This window comes from Myodes glareolus, chromosome 7 (genome assembly GCF_982192425.1).
Source record: "Myodes glareolus chromosome 7, mMyoGla1.1, whole genome shotgun sequence".
Taxonomy (NCBI): domain Eukaryota; kingdom Metazoa; phylum Chordata; class Mammalia; order Rodentia; family Cricetidae; genus Myodes; species Myodes glareolus.
In genome coordinates, this window is record NC_142032.1 from 7,719,557 (window position 1) to 7,735,132 (window position 15,576).

The 15,576-nt window shown below is 36.4% G+C and overlaps 1 protein-coding gene across 6 annotated transcripts in view; it reads right to left on the reverse strand.

Annotated features, from left to right (window-relative positions):
* Positions 1-15,576, reverse strand: part of Shoc2 (SHOC2 leucine rich repeat scaffold protein) — an 87,168-nt gene that overhangs the window by 16,430 nt on the left and 55,162 nt on the right. For 5 of the 6 annotated variants that reach the window (XM_048423414.3, XM_085694089.2, XM_085694090.2 and 2 more), the window contains exon 3: positions 9,251-9,388. The exons of the other annotated variant lie outside the window; for it this stretch is intronic. In XM_048423414.3, coding sequence (XP_048279371.1) covers positions 9,251-9,388 — 138 coding nt within the window. The remainder of the gene's footprint in view (positions 1-9,250; positions 9,389-15,576) is intronic. 6 annotated transcript variants of the gene reach the window in all.

Genomic DNA, 15,576 nt, shown 5'->3' on the forward strand with positions numbered 1-15,576 from the left:
GTAGACAGTACACATTTGAATCTTTAACAGAATAAAAGCATCCAAAAATTTTATTTGCAAAGACAGTTTCTTGATACCTAAAACTCAACTTTATACTCTGAGACAACACAGCTCCGACTGACTCCTTGATGTACCGGTTACACTACACATAATACTATGCCAATACTTCTGGAATCAGTGGGGGCCACACCAATTATAAATGCCTATTTCTACTTCTGTATCCCTTTTCACATCGTCATAAGTTCTGTTGCCAAAACACTAATGCAGAGCCAGGCAAAGAACATCCACAGCTGAATACTGCTCTAAGTTTATGACAACAGAGCAAACACTGAGAAACATTAAGGTAGCAGACTGACCTCTGAAAACTCTTATAGAAAGAAAAAAACCATAGACTTCATGAATTGAAAATAATTCCTAATACCAGTTTTATCTTGTCCAAGTTGCTCAATCTGATTCTATACCCTTAAAATACTCATCTGTTCTATCTCTTTGCTAGTTTCTCCTTCATCATCTCAACACAAAATTATGTAGCTAGTTTTGAAGATTAACCTTTAATATTTAATCCTACACCTTAATAGTTGAGGTAAATCTACTTTTCTGTAACTGAGAAAAACTGAACAACCACTTTTTTTTCCTATCAAAAGTTCCTTACGTGACTACTTTTAAGACTCTGGCTCTCATCTACTGACCCAGATGTTACAATACAGAAGGCCAAATATTAGACAGTCTACTCTCTCAAGACACTTACAAATGACTGTTATGGTCAGAGTATGATAGTAGCTGAGAAGCCTGAACAAAATATTTTGAATATTTATAGAAGACAATTCCTAGTAGGAAAGATCAAAAATGACCTTATAAACCAGAGCTATTATTGCAAAGGAACATCTCTGCCTGGTACAGCAGAAAGGAATAAGCAGAGAAGAAAAATATAAACATGCAGAGATAGGACCAGTGGGCAGGCTCAGCAGGTAGAGGCTAGACACCATGCCTGAAGACCTGAGCTTAATCCTTTGGACCCCACAATGGTGGAAGAAAACAGACTTCTGCAAGTTGTCCTCTGACCTCTCTTCTGCATGCATGAGCATGCATGTGCGCACACACACACGCACACGCACACGCACACACACACACACACACACACAAATGAATGAATGAATGAATATAAGAAGATTTATAGTTTAAAAATGAAATGTAGAGGTAAGATGTTTGGGTATAATACAATATGGCATTCGTTTTCATCATCAACTTAAGAAATGAGCTCAAAGGTCAAGAAATAGATCATGGCTTGAAGCTTTAGATAGCCATTCTGTGACATCCGATAAAAAAGCTAAGAATGCTGGCCCAGCTGGTGTGGGCACCTGTGAGCTGGTCCCTGAGGGCATAGGGAGTGGAGCTAGCCCCACCCCTTGCTGCTAGCTGCACAGGATGAACTAGCCAGGGGTATGCTGGAGAACTATCCTGATGGTGAGGATGAGGGAGAGCTGGCAGGCTGACCCACTCAGCCACCATCCAGGCCCAGAACCCGAGCCATGCGTTAGTTCACTCCGCCATCTACCCCATCTATGAACTGCTGGAGCATGTAAAGGGGCCAGACCTGCAGATCCAAAGCTGCAGGATCTCCATAACACAGGGCAACAAAAGGATACCCAAGAGGAGTCCCAGTGAGGGCCCAGTGTGAACAGTGAAGCAGAGACCAGAGGCCTCAAGCCACTCGCTACAATGAACAGTTGCAAGCAAAAGGTAAACTGTGTGACTCACTGGACTGCACTACAGCTTCCACGACAAAGACCTCTTTTTTCTTTTCTTAAGTTTTATTTGGAGGGAGGTTGCAAGGGCAGAGGGCAGATACGAAGGGGCAGGGAGATGAGAGGGATTGAGATGCATGATGTGATCCACAAAGAATCAATAAAAAGTTTTTTAAGTAAATTACAGAAATTTTGTAAAATTTCTTTTGTGAATGTGGCCTTAATGTAGCATAATACAAGAATTATACAACAAGTTCTACAAATATTTACTTAATTTGTAGAAAAAAAATCATTGTAGAAAATGATTTTATTAATCATTTAATAAAAATCTTAACAACAACAAAAAAACAATGGCTAAGAAGCAGTAATTACTTACTTTTCTCATGGCTGAGACCAAATACCTGACATGAAGCAATTTAGGGAGGGAAGGAGTTATTTAGCTCCCAGTTTAAGGATATCATGGCAGGAAAGATGTGTAAAGAACTGATATGTTTCATTCTATTTAACAACTATAAGGCAGTTTGTACGTGTGACTACAGTATCTATCTAATCATGACTCAACTACTGTCATGTTTTGAATGTTTAGACAAATTCAGTAATAAAAACCTTCATACATATATCTGTGCACACACCAGAGTATTTCAAGATGTGTCAGAGGGTAGAGTTATTATAAACTGTTATGAATGTGATGACCACACAGCTAAATTAATTTCACTTCCACAAAGTGAAAGCCCATGCTCTTTTACTCACTCTCTGCGGGACAAGCAGTAAGATTATACTTTATTCCTTGCCAATGGCCACTGTCACAATAAAGCCAGCAAAGATGGGATTTCCCCTCAAGTAGCGACTGTGACTATAAAAGGCAATAAATCTTTTAAAAGAACTAGAAATATATAAGGTATCTCTTTCTCTCCTTGTGATGCCTTTTTATATCACAGAAACATCTGCCAAGCAGTCTTTGAAGACTACCAGAAAAGCAAAGGGTTAATAATGAATGGAAAGACCCCATAATTTTGCTAAAGCAACTGGCATGCCTTACTAAATTACTCTCTACAGTAGAGCAAGGGACAAACACAAGGCTTTAAATGTCTCTCAATCTCATTCTGTAGTAACAAACAGTGTGGTGATGGACTTATAAATGCTCAGCACTCAAAAGCCAGGAAACAGAAGCAAACTAAATCTCACCCTTAAAATCACAATAGATTTCCAGAATTAAAATATTTCAAACTAAAACTGTCGCTGTGAAATTCATAAATGTTAACTAGGACAGAACAGAGCTTCTACCCTTCCTGCACCTAAGCTCTGTCCTCCTTTACAGGAGGGTTAGAAAAAAGATAAATTTTTAAAAATAAGACCCATGAGAAATTCATGTCTGCAAATGCCTTATCGCTTATTTAAGAGAGTGTCAAAGAATCACCCGCATAAAGATCTTATTACTCTCAACAAAGTAAAAGAGATTGTAGAAATTAAGTAGGATATATCAATATTCATTTATGCTTGGGGGGGTGACAAGAGGCAGCACAGGTTTGACATTTGTTATAATTCTTCAGCACTGGTTCCAACTACAAGCTAAACTGCAGCCATGAAATCAGAAAAGGTCTGCTTTAATGTTGAGACTCCACAGCTAAGAAAACCAGCACAGGTGAAGTTTGTATAAATGTAGGCTGATCACTGCCAATCACCAACAGCTTTAAGTGCTTCACTTTGACTATAAATTGTTCTCTGCTCCACTTTGACAGCTTGCTTTCTAATGCTGTCAAATGTTTAAAGAATGGTGAAATTACATGGCTATGAATTAAAATAGATACTTTCAAATCTGGCTAATGTAAAACATCTTTAGGTTAGCTCAGTGTTAACAGTTGATTAAGACTATTTAAAACAGTCTTAATCTTATTTTAACAAAGTAACAAAAAATCAGTATGAAGAATACACCATTCTAAAGATGAAATGACATCAAAGGTGCATTTTTAAGCAAACTGGAAAAAAAAAGCTAAAAAGAAATGCAAAAATCCCAAATGTCAAAAACCAAAGGAATACAACTACTTCAAAAAACCAACATATTATAGATAATGCTACACTGAAATCACTCATAGCCTTTATGTGTGTGTGAGGGAGGGGGTGTTTGGTCGGTTGGTTTTTGTTTTGTTCGAGGCAGGGTTTCTCTCTGGCTGTCCTGGAATTCACTCTGGAAACCAGGCTGGCCTTGAACTCACAGAGAGATCCCCATGCCCTGCACCACCAGTCCCAGCATAACCTTTGCCTCTATAACCACAATCTCTGACATTTCTCCAGAGTCTGGAGCAACAAAGACCTCTGTGAACTGGCCTGTGCTTCAGCCTTGACTGCAGGTCTTGTTGCATCCTCCTCTCTTTATCTAAATTTCAAAAAGAAATTAAATGTTTACTCTACTTTAGACCCTTCTCCCCTGATTTTAGAATGGTTATCAGAAATCCCACAATATTTTATGGAAAAGCAGGTTCATCCTTGGAACAAAATTAGGCTGTAATAAGACTTAACATTTTCCTTCTATTCACAGAGAACTCTTGAAGTAGAGGAGGTTTCTATGCGACCAGGAGTAAGGCAAAGACTCTGACTCCAGTGCCATCAGCTGCTCTTCTCTGCTCTCCTCTGCCTCTTCACCCAGCTCAGGAGCTGTAGTGGCTTTGGCGTTGCTGATGCAGGGACTAAATGGCAGTGCTTATTGGCAAAAAGGAATGGTTTCACACGAGCTGATGCTAGAAAGCAGTGCAAACAACTGGGCTACTTAGGGTGGGGGAGAAGGGTAGCTTTTGGAAGAACTGAGCAGCTGCTCCAGGACCAGCAACTCCACAGGGCAGAGAGAGTGGCTCTTGTTTGCTCATTGTAGCCACACTTTCAAAATTGGGCTATGATAAAAAAAAAATAGTAATAACAGCATGTTTTTAAGAAAAAGTAACAAAGGGAACCATTGTTCATGTAGATCAAGCTTGCCACTAACTTTTTCAGATAAGTTGTTGTTCATCTCAAATGTCAGTTGAGAATTACTGATGACAGGGTGCCTGTCTAGCATGTATGGAGCCCTGATTTCAATGCTGAGCATCTCTAAATATGTAAAAGAAAAAAATACATAAAATGTGCACATGTAACAGAGCTCAATCCAAATGCTCAAGTTCCTCACCAAATCTTAACCTTCGGCTACACAATCAAAGCATCAACATACTAGGATAGTGCTGTGAGCCTCAATACAGCTGACAGCTCACAGTGGGATGAGAAAAGACAAAACTGAATTATGTAATAAACAATACATGAGAAATGATTATAATATGAACATTCCAATAAATACTAATTATTAACTTTGCCTTCACCCCCCAAAAAAAAAACTATTTTATCTCCTGGCAACTAACAAATTTATTTTCTATAAATGCAATATTATTTTAAATTCTTATTATTAATGTTTCCATTTTCACTGCTTTCTAATACATACTTGTGATCTGATCATGTAGAACATGTGAGACATAAAGTCTACAATTACAATTAATTACAAGGGATTAATAATGAAGTCAAGGGCCAGAGAGACGGCTCAGGTGTTAAGAGCAACTGTCTGTCTTGTCTACAGAGAACAGCAGGTTTGATTCCCAGCACCCATACAACAGCTCACAACTTTCTCTACCTCCAGTCCCAAGGGATCTGATCCTCACTTCTGGCCTCTGTTGGGATCAGGAAAAACTCATACCCATAAAATAAAATAATGATGAAATCAGATGTCATCATATCTACAATACTTGACTGGATTTAGGTTGATTAGCACGTACAAGTCCCAGGGGTTCAAATCCCCAGAGCCACATAACAAACAAAAATTAAAACAAAGAATTACCTCTATTTAAAAAACAAACAGACATGTATAATTAAGAGAACTAGGAGAAAGAAGGTTTCTCAAAGGAAGTGGGTCTACAGGACCCTGGTCCTACTCTACAGGAGACTCTTCCCACCCAGCACAGTCTGTGCTCTCTATGTGCAGGGCATTGTGAGTGTGATAGCTGCAACGTCTGCTCATTGCTCCTTAACAAAACAGGGACACAGATAAATTCACAAAAACACTAAACACCGCTAAGGCTTTATGAGAGAAAAAAAAAACAGTGGATCAATGACCATTTTCTATATATATTTCATCATTGTAATGAGTGAAGAAGGAGATTCCTCAACAGATAAGAGGGCAAAAACAACGTCCCTTTGGCTAGAACTTGCTCAAGAAACAACCTAGCAGCCTAAAGAGACGCTGTGACTCAGGACCCTGAGCTCTACACACAGCCTGGGGTGGGCCACGTTTGCTCTCCTGTCTTAGCTGCAATAGACTAAACCAACAATTTTTCTTTCTAAGACCAAGTAAAATTATGGATTTCATAAAAGATTTTTATTTTGTTTTTGTTAGGTTATTTTTAACATGACAACCACAAGAGAGAAAAAAGTTAAACTGAAATTAAGCAGTTACTTTTCCTTTACTATTCAACCAGCTGTTCAAAATTAAGCAAACTTAATTAAGACACTGATTTCAATGTGGGGACATCCCATAATAGACACTAAACATGTCACTATGTACTTTTCAAAAACAGATACTAAGGTAAAAATTAACACATCTATTGATGTTTTTAAAACATTATTAATAAGAAAAAAATGTCTTCACTAATAAATTTTACCAAATATTAAAGCTGTTTTTCCCCCTTATAGTTTAGTATGCTTCTTTGTTTGGTCTACATGTATATCTGTGCACCACTTAAATTCCAGCAGGAGACCAGAAAAGGCCATTGGATCCACCTGGAACTGGAGCTACAGATGGTTGTGAGCTGCCATATCAAACTCTGAAAGAACAACCAGTTCTCTTATCGGCTGAGCTATCGCTCCAGTCCCAAGCTATGCCACTTTCATATAAACTTCCCAAACAATGAAGAGGAGCATTCCCAACTTACTATAGGTGAGCAACTTTACTAGACAAAACAACGTATTTTATAATGATTTGTGAGACTATTTGCTATAAATAAATAAATGAATCTAATTTTCAACATTCTACGAGAATGTGCCTTTTTCCATTATTTCACTTTGGTAAACAATTCCAGTCTTATTATCCTCATTATCTGTGTTTTATGTTTTTCTATCATTTCACTCAAGAAATAACCAACCTTTGTTTAGACCTGTCTTGACAGGTCTCATTAATTCCCTAGAAAGAAACTTTGGGGACTTGAGGAGACAGTTCAGTGGCTGATATACTTACTAAGAGGGATGGAGATCCAAGTTCAGACCCCTATACTGTGGGACAGAGGCTTATCTGAATTTGCATCAAGCTCATGAAAATATAAAATTGTATTTTACTAGTCTCTTCACTGTACTACCTTCTCTTTTCAAAACTTTTCTCTTTTGTTGTATTTAATCTTAACTTATATTATTTCTGTCTTTTATTAGTTCCAGGTTATTTCTTCGACTTTAACATATAGGTCATTATTTTGGTCTTTGTGTTTATTATATAACATTTTCCAACTAATTTAATTTGGTAACACATCTTTTCATTTGTATGCACATGTGTGTGTTAGGAGGAGAACATACTAGTGCACAGGCCTTCGGAAGCCAGAGGTCCATGTTCGGTGTCTCTATTACTCTCCCTATCATTTTCTGAAAGTTCCTCGATGACCCTGAAGCTCACTAGCTACCTAAATCAGCTGGCCAATGACGTCCTGGGATCCCCATTACTCGATCTCTCCAACACTGGGATTACAGGGTTATGCCATCGTGTGCAGCTTTTTATGTGAGTGCTCAGAATCTGAACTCAGATCCTCACGACTGTATAGCACTTTAGTCACTAGGTCCATCTCCCGAATTCCTTGGTAGACATTTCTAAGAATTGTGTTTGTTTCTTTTTTGTATCAGCCTTAACATATTCATGTTCACAAATACAGAACATACTCCCCCCATGCTTTTTCATCTGAGATCACTTCTCTGTCCAACCTAGCCACTTAAATTACTTTAAAAACAAAGCAGAGAAAAGTTGTTATGGTTTCTAATATCCTGAATCATCCATCTGTTCTTTTTATATTTTAAATTTAAAAATACATTCCTATAAACTGTTACATGATGCAGACAATTTTGCCTTTCCAGTTTAAATAATAAATATTTAATTTGTTACCAGTACACATACTAATATGATAGAAAGGTCCATGGGCCAAGAACTAAAAAGGCATAAGTTAAATGGTAATTATAATATCTAAATCTCAGCTTGCTTTTCTGTAAGTAAATTATTGACTTATATTATTTAAGATAGTCTCTCCACTTGTGGGGAAACTAAGGTCAGGATGTAAAATAAATAAACAAATGGATGGATGAATGGATAAATAGATGAATGAATGATTGAATAAATAAATAAATAAATAAATAAATAAATAAAATCATTAAATAAAAGATACCTCCCACCTAAAGGTTGATAACAACTCCCTCCTATAATTTATAACAAACAAACAAACAACAACAAAAGCCCAAACAGAACACATCCTTCACAATCAAAGACTTAAAAAAACAGAGGTTAATATTAGCAGTCGGGAAACACACTCAGAACCCAGAAACAATCAGATACTGGGAAGAATTCTGCCCAAGAGCTTTCCCAAACAGAAAATGCACCTGAAGGGTTCAGCTGCGTCTAAACCCTGCAGATGTAGAGCCCTCCAGGGATGCTCCTTGAACAGAGTGAGTCAGAGGTGAGCTCGTTCTCTAACAAGACACCAACAGACCTTTGTGTCAGCTAGGAGACCCTCATACACTGACCACGACATTATTAAAATGATTACTCTAGATACCTGACAGAGGAAAACAAAATGATTACTGAGAAAGACAGACTCTAAACCTAAACTGCTTTATTAAAAGCACCTCAGAAATAGTCATTCAGATTATATAAATCAAGTGCAGATGACATTTTTCTAAATAACAAAACTTATTTTAAAAAACTTTTTTGGCTTATATCTATTTCTAGGCAACTGAAAAAAAACAAGACTACACAAGTGTGAGAATATTATCATAGCTCAATTCAACTGTTTACAGTTTGGCAAAATCCTCCAAATATATTTTAAGCATCTTAAAAACATCTCTTACCAACACAACATTACAAATAAACAACTATGAGTTATATCATTATGCTTTAAAAACTAGACATTACTGCTTTTATTTTGCACTGCAGTACTTTAACAAAGAAGAGATTACACTGATATAACAGTATGTGACATTCTGAAATAAACTAAACAGAAATCCCTCCATTTTGCTGTAAGTATACACTAACTCCATGTTTTATCTTCTTCATAATCCCAAATGAATTCATTTCCTAAGATCTAAGTTTCCTTTACCAAGAAATAGAAAAGTAATTTAAAGTACTATTCTAAAACTTTTACTACTACTTTGATAATTTTGAATTTGTATTACCAAAATGGATCAAAAATAGTCCTTTCCATAATCACGTAGTTATAGATATCAGAATCTTCCTTCTCCCCTCATACCTATTGTATCTGGGAGGTCTAGTAGTTCATTGTGCTGCAAGTCAAGGTTGGTTATCTGTGTGCAGTTTCCAATCTCCTTTGGAAGGTGTTCAAGTTGATTGTGAGCTACATCCAGGGTAATGAGGTTACATAATTCACCTGTAAATTGATCAACATAATAATAAGCATTAAGGAATATATCAGGTAATACTGCAAGCAAGGGAGTACATTTATGATTCCTAACCTCAACCTGTACTTCAAAACGGTAAATTATCTGCTGCAGACAGTCCTGTATTGAAAGAAAATTTCAGCTCAACCAGACTCTCAAACAATTACTTCAGAAACTGACAGCTAATGAAATGGAAAGGATGCTTATAAACTAAGGCCTTCAGCCTTCTGTGCTGTGTTCTTGGTGCTGTCTTTTGGTCCTAGGGACTGAACCCCAGGCCTCAAACACACTAAGCATGTACTCTGTCACTGAGCTACTCACAAACCACCTTACCCTCTAATTCTGCCATATATTCCTTTGAAGTAGACATTTAGAGCACAAATGCTAATATATTCTAAGATTTTTCAAAAACTGACTAGCTTAAATAACCAAATTCAGCACATGATATTAGAGACACCTTCTTACCTAAATATACGCATGCTCTCAAAATGCATTTTCTGGTGCTATATAAATGACTAAAATGATATTTTAAATAAAAAATCCTTCACAATTTAATAGAAAATGAGGTACATTTCCCCTACCCATTCTGGGTTAGAAAGAGGTACACTAACAATTCAAATTTCTTATTATTAACTGCACGTTAAGACCCTTTTGATGTGGGATTCCCCTCCGCATGCTGTGAATACCATTGGTGAATAAAGAAACTGTCTTAGTTAGGCCTGTGATAGGATAGAGTAGATCTTGGGGGGGGGGGGGACTAAACTGAATGCTGGGAGAGAGAGGGAGGAGTCAGTGAGAAGCCATAGAGCCACCACCACAGACAGACACATTGGAACCTTGCCAGTAGGGAGTCTTGTGGTAAAATATAAAATAATAGAAATGGGTTAATTTAATATGTAAGAGCTTGATAGGAATATGCTATAGTGTTTGGCCAAGCAGGGATTTAATTAATACAGTTTCTGTGAAGTTATTTCGGGAGTCTGGGTGGCCAGGAAACCAACAAATGGCCTCATACAATACCTTTTTCTATTTATAATAGATTTGTTGATATGAACATGATATGTATGTTTGTTTGAGACAGGGTATCTCTGTGTAGCTCTGGCTCTCCTGGAACTCACTCTATAGAACAGGCTGATCTAGAATCCAGAGATTCACCTGCCTCTAACTCCTGAGTACTGAGATTAAAGGTATGAGGTTTGGAGATACTGAAAAAAGTAAAAACTATAAAACTCTGAAAAAAAGAGTGGAAGAAAACATTTGGATTTGATAAGAAATACAGAAATATTTAGAATATATAAAGACCTCCTCAGTCCCAAAGAAGCCAATTTAAAACTTGACTCAATCTGAGCAGCGTCACACCCTGTAATCTGGCAGTAGGAGACTAAAATAGAAAGTTTGCAAGCTAAAGACAGCCTTCTGCCTGTGCTACACAGAAACTGAGAAGTTGTGCAGGTTTCCAAGGGGCAAATGCACAAAAGCCAGTACACAGGCAAAGGCAGCCGACGTGTCTAAACCTCAGATGAGTGAAAGCAATACATTTTATCACTATATCCATTAGGATAGCTGTTACTGGAAAACATAAAGTGTGGAGAGCAAGCACAAAAATTCTAACTTTGAGTTCAGCTGATTGGAATAGAAATTGGCACAGTCTGTGGCAATCAGTAGATTAGTTCCTTAAAAACTATGAATTTAAAAAAAATACAGTTATCACAACAAAATTTTACCTCTGGGAATTCTGAAATTATCTTTAAAAAAACAGAATTTTGAAAGCAGGGACTAATTAAAAGTATAAAAACGGTTACCTGTAAAACAGTACTCATGGAAGCATCATTCTTCATAGCCAAAAAGTAAGTATAACCTCAAATGTTCAGAAGTCAATGAATAAACAAAATGTTGTATATATAAATATTTTGATTCTTTATAAAAGAATGGAATTCTGATCTTCCGATCCATGCTAAAACTGGATAACCTTGAAAAATATGCTAAGTGAAATAAACCAGACACAAAAGGACAATAAATAATAAATAATAAATGATCCTCTTTATATGAGGTTCTATTTATAGACAGAAAGTATAGTAGCTACTAGGTTCTGAAGAAGACAGGGTGGAAGAGTTTAATGGGCATACAATGTTGTTCTCAGAGTATGAAAAGGTTCTGTAGTTGGATAATGATAGTTGGACTATATGAACACACTTATTACCACTAAACCGCTAAATAAATTCTATGTAACATCTACTTTCTAACCATAAAAAAATATATATGGTCAACCTAAAAAGCCCATGCTAAGATTTATTTTTACAATGGATAAGAGGAAGAATCTCAGAGCAATCTTCACCTTGGGGGTTAGATAATAAAAATATGCGTATACATAAATAATTAAGAATACACTTAATAAAATTAAAGACAGAATAGAGACTAGTAATGTAAATATTGGCTGTTTAGGAAAAAACAATATTGATAACACATGCAAGACTTGAAATGATAAAGAGAGAGAGAGAGAGAGAGAGAGAGAGAGAAGACACATACTACAAATATCAGCAGTGAAACAAGCGAGTACATTCTACATTCTTCTTTTTCATTTTCAGGTTTTGAGACAAGTTTTGCACAGTAGCCCAGGCTGGCACTGAACTTGTGACCCTATGACTTCAGTCTCCAAGTGGTAGAAGTATAAGAATGTACCTCCATATTCAGCCCATTTCTTAGAGTTTTTTTGGTTGTTTTTTTTTTTTTAAATTGGTGGTGGTGTTACTGTTTTTGATGGAGGGACAAGTTCTCACGATGTACCACTAGCCAGCCCAGAGCTCACTTTGTAGATCCGGCTAGTCTCAACTTATGACAGACCTCCTGACCTTGCCTCCCACATGCTGGGATTCCAGTCTGGCCCTCCATCTTTAAAATAATAAGTACTTTAAGCAACTTTATAACTGTGAATCATAAATTCAAAAACTTTGGCTATACAAACAATTCCTTAAAAAAATCATACACAAACACTAAAACTCAACAAATAGGAACTCCTAATGATACTCTAACCATTAGATAAATTTTTTATGTAGTTGTAAAGTTTTTCCCTCCAAAAGCTGTTGGCACAAATGGTTTCTCTGGAGACGCATACCAAGTGCTTAGACAAGAATCACCTAACACTCACGTAGTCTCTCACAAAATGTTGTAAAGAGGGAAATATTTCTAAATTCATTTTATTAGGCTAGCATTACCCTGATATCAAAAACAGTCAAAGACGGTACAAGAAGAAAACCCACTTTATATATATATAGTAGAGATGTAGAGACTTAACGTAGGAATTTATCAGTTCCAAATATACAATACTGGTTCTGTGCTTGAAAAATTAACCAACTGTAATTCAATGCATCAACAGTCCTAAGGAAGAAAAATTATCCGATGAATGATATAAATATTTGATAAAATTGTTTTTAATGTCAAAAATTCTAATAAGGAACAGAGAGAAATTTATATATGAATTTTTAACTCTGATTTTCATTCTGATACATAAAAACTTGAAATCAACACTTCTGTCCTCATAATACTAATGAAAAGGCTGTGAATTGACAACTTCTGTTATGGTCATCAGAGACTTGAGGACAAAGTGCAAATTCCTGGGCTAAAAACTACAGAGAAATGTGAATTCAGAAGTAAGAGCTGGAGTTTAGGAAAACAGTTCAGAGGTAACTGCTGCTCCAAACTGTGAGATGCAGGAGAGGTAACTGAGAGACTGCAAGAAAGGAGTCCCTCCTAGAAGTGGCCCTCACTCTGAAGTTTTCACGAAGGCTCTCAGGGGCAAAGGCAACAGGAAAAATATTTATTTCACCTAGGCATTTAAAGCAACATAAAATCTAAGACAATCTCCACACACAAACAATCTATTGGACTAAATCTGTACTAACATCTGTACTGTTTTTTTTTTTTTTGGTACACTGGGCAGACTTCAGAGAATTATTTTAATAAAGATCATGTGATTATCTCAGTGTTTCCTTTATATGCCTGTACTAACACAGAAAATTGTGAGGATTATATTATAGGATGCCAATGGTTATTGTGACAGTAGGATCTCTCTCTCTCTCTCTCTCTCAACATATTCTGCCATTTGTTGCAGTAATGAAATTCTCATTCTGTCAACACATACTAACTCTAATACATGAAAGAAATAAGATTGGGTAATAGCGGTACTACAGGCAAAAGTACAACTTACCTATGATTTCTATACCTCTCTGTTTATTAACATTTTAGTAAAATAGACAGCCAATATTAGTTCATTTGACTTTATTAGATATTAGAAAGTTGAGGTTTCTTTGTACAAGAGAATGTATGTAATCAAAAATATTACTCCTAAATGTACAGAATTGTTATGCATGAACCTTTTTTGTAATAACTCAAAGATTCTGAGCAGCCCCTGCTTTAAGGAAATATAATAATTCAACTATGATAACTTTACTTTTCTAACATGGTAGGAAGTATTAGGATCCCAGTCCCTGAAATGTACTTCCTGTGCATCTAGTTAACCAGTTTCCTTTGTAGCCATTTATGTGTATCTTAATGTTTCTGCAGCACCAAATAAATCTGTTATACAGCATACTTTAAGTAACTTCTGTATTATATATATATATATATAATATGAAATATTTCATATATATATGAAATGGTTTTTATTGAACAGCTTATCTTCTACTTTAAGCTTAAGTAAGTATTATGCCAATGTTTTTAGAGGAAGAGTAAAACATATCTTGAAAGAGAAAGAAAAACATCAATCTACATACAAAAGAAAAAATAAGAATTACATTAGATTTTTTTCTTCAGAAACCATGCAAAGCCAAGAGTGGAGTGAAATAAAATGAAGACAGGCAAGGCAGGAGGATCACTAACCTAGAAGATCTATTAAGAGTAAAACTGCCCTTCAAAAGTAAGGGAGAAACAAAGGTATATTGGACTAACAAAAATTGAGGGTGCCTGTACCTGCTAGAACAGATGTACAAAAAATAAATTCAAAAAAAGAGAGTAATACATTCAGAAACTTAAAGGAACACAGCTAAAATATTAATTTTCTTACTCATAATTGATTTAATAAGTAACAGTTTAGTTAGTCAATGCATTAATAGCAGTGAAATTATGAGAAATGGAAATGTTTTAAGGCAAGACACAAAAGTATTTGTCACAAGGCATCTAGTAGCATAGTGCTCACTAAAAGCAGACTAGTATTAATCTACTAAATCACTAATCTACTAATCACTAAAATTCAACAGCAAGCAAGCAATACCTCTTCAATAAGGAAAAGCATAGAGACAGAGTCTGGCCCAGTGATGCACCTGCAATCCCAGCACTTTAAATGTGGCCAAGAAGATCACTTTAAGCACACACGAGCAGACAAAATGGAAAGTATTGAAGGAAAAAACCTAAGGCTAACATTAATCAAGAGAAAACGGAATCAGCTGCAGTAATTTCAGACAAAGCATACTTCAAAACAAAGAAAATTATCAAAGCTATAGGAAAATATTACACAATACTAAATGAATTCGCAAAAATCACAATATCTATTCTAACATCTGGTGAGTGGTCATCAACCTAAAGCATCATTTTCTCCCTTCTCAACTACTACCAGTCTTCCCAGATCCCCTGAACAAACAGCACAGATATAAGCAGCAACTACTAGCAGCTGAAAACCCTCTATTTTCCCCACTCCTTCCCTCCTGATCCTTCCCCTTGGGGACAATAGCAATATACACCTACATTATTTTCCATGTCTTTTACAGTGCTTAGTGCAAAGCATCGTTTGAAAGAAAAATTAATGTTGGATCCTAATACTCTTTACATCAGAATAAAACTTTTTGGTATTTCATCCTCCATTCCCCTTTTAACACAAGGTCTCTTTATGTAGTTCACATAGGCCTCAAACTCTCCACCCCTGCCTGCCTCAGTCTCCCAAGCATTGGGATTATAGGCATGAACCAGCACTCTTGGCTTATCATCATCTTTTCTAGCTGTAAATGCCTAAAGCTGTTTTAACTCTAATTAAACTTCCACTCAGTACTCTGCCTGCAGGCCGGAAGAGGGCAACAGATCTCATTACAGATGGTTGTGAGCCACCATGTGGTTGCTGGGAATTAAACTCAGGACATTTGGAAGAGCAGGTGGTGCTCTTAACCACTGAGCCATCTCTCCAGCCCCCTTA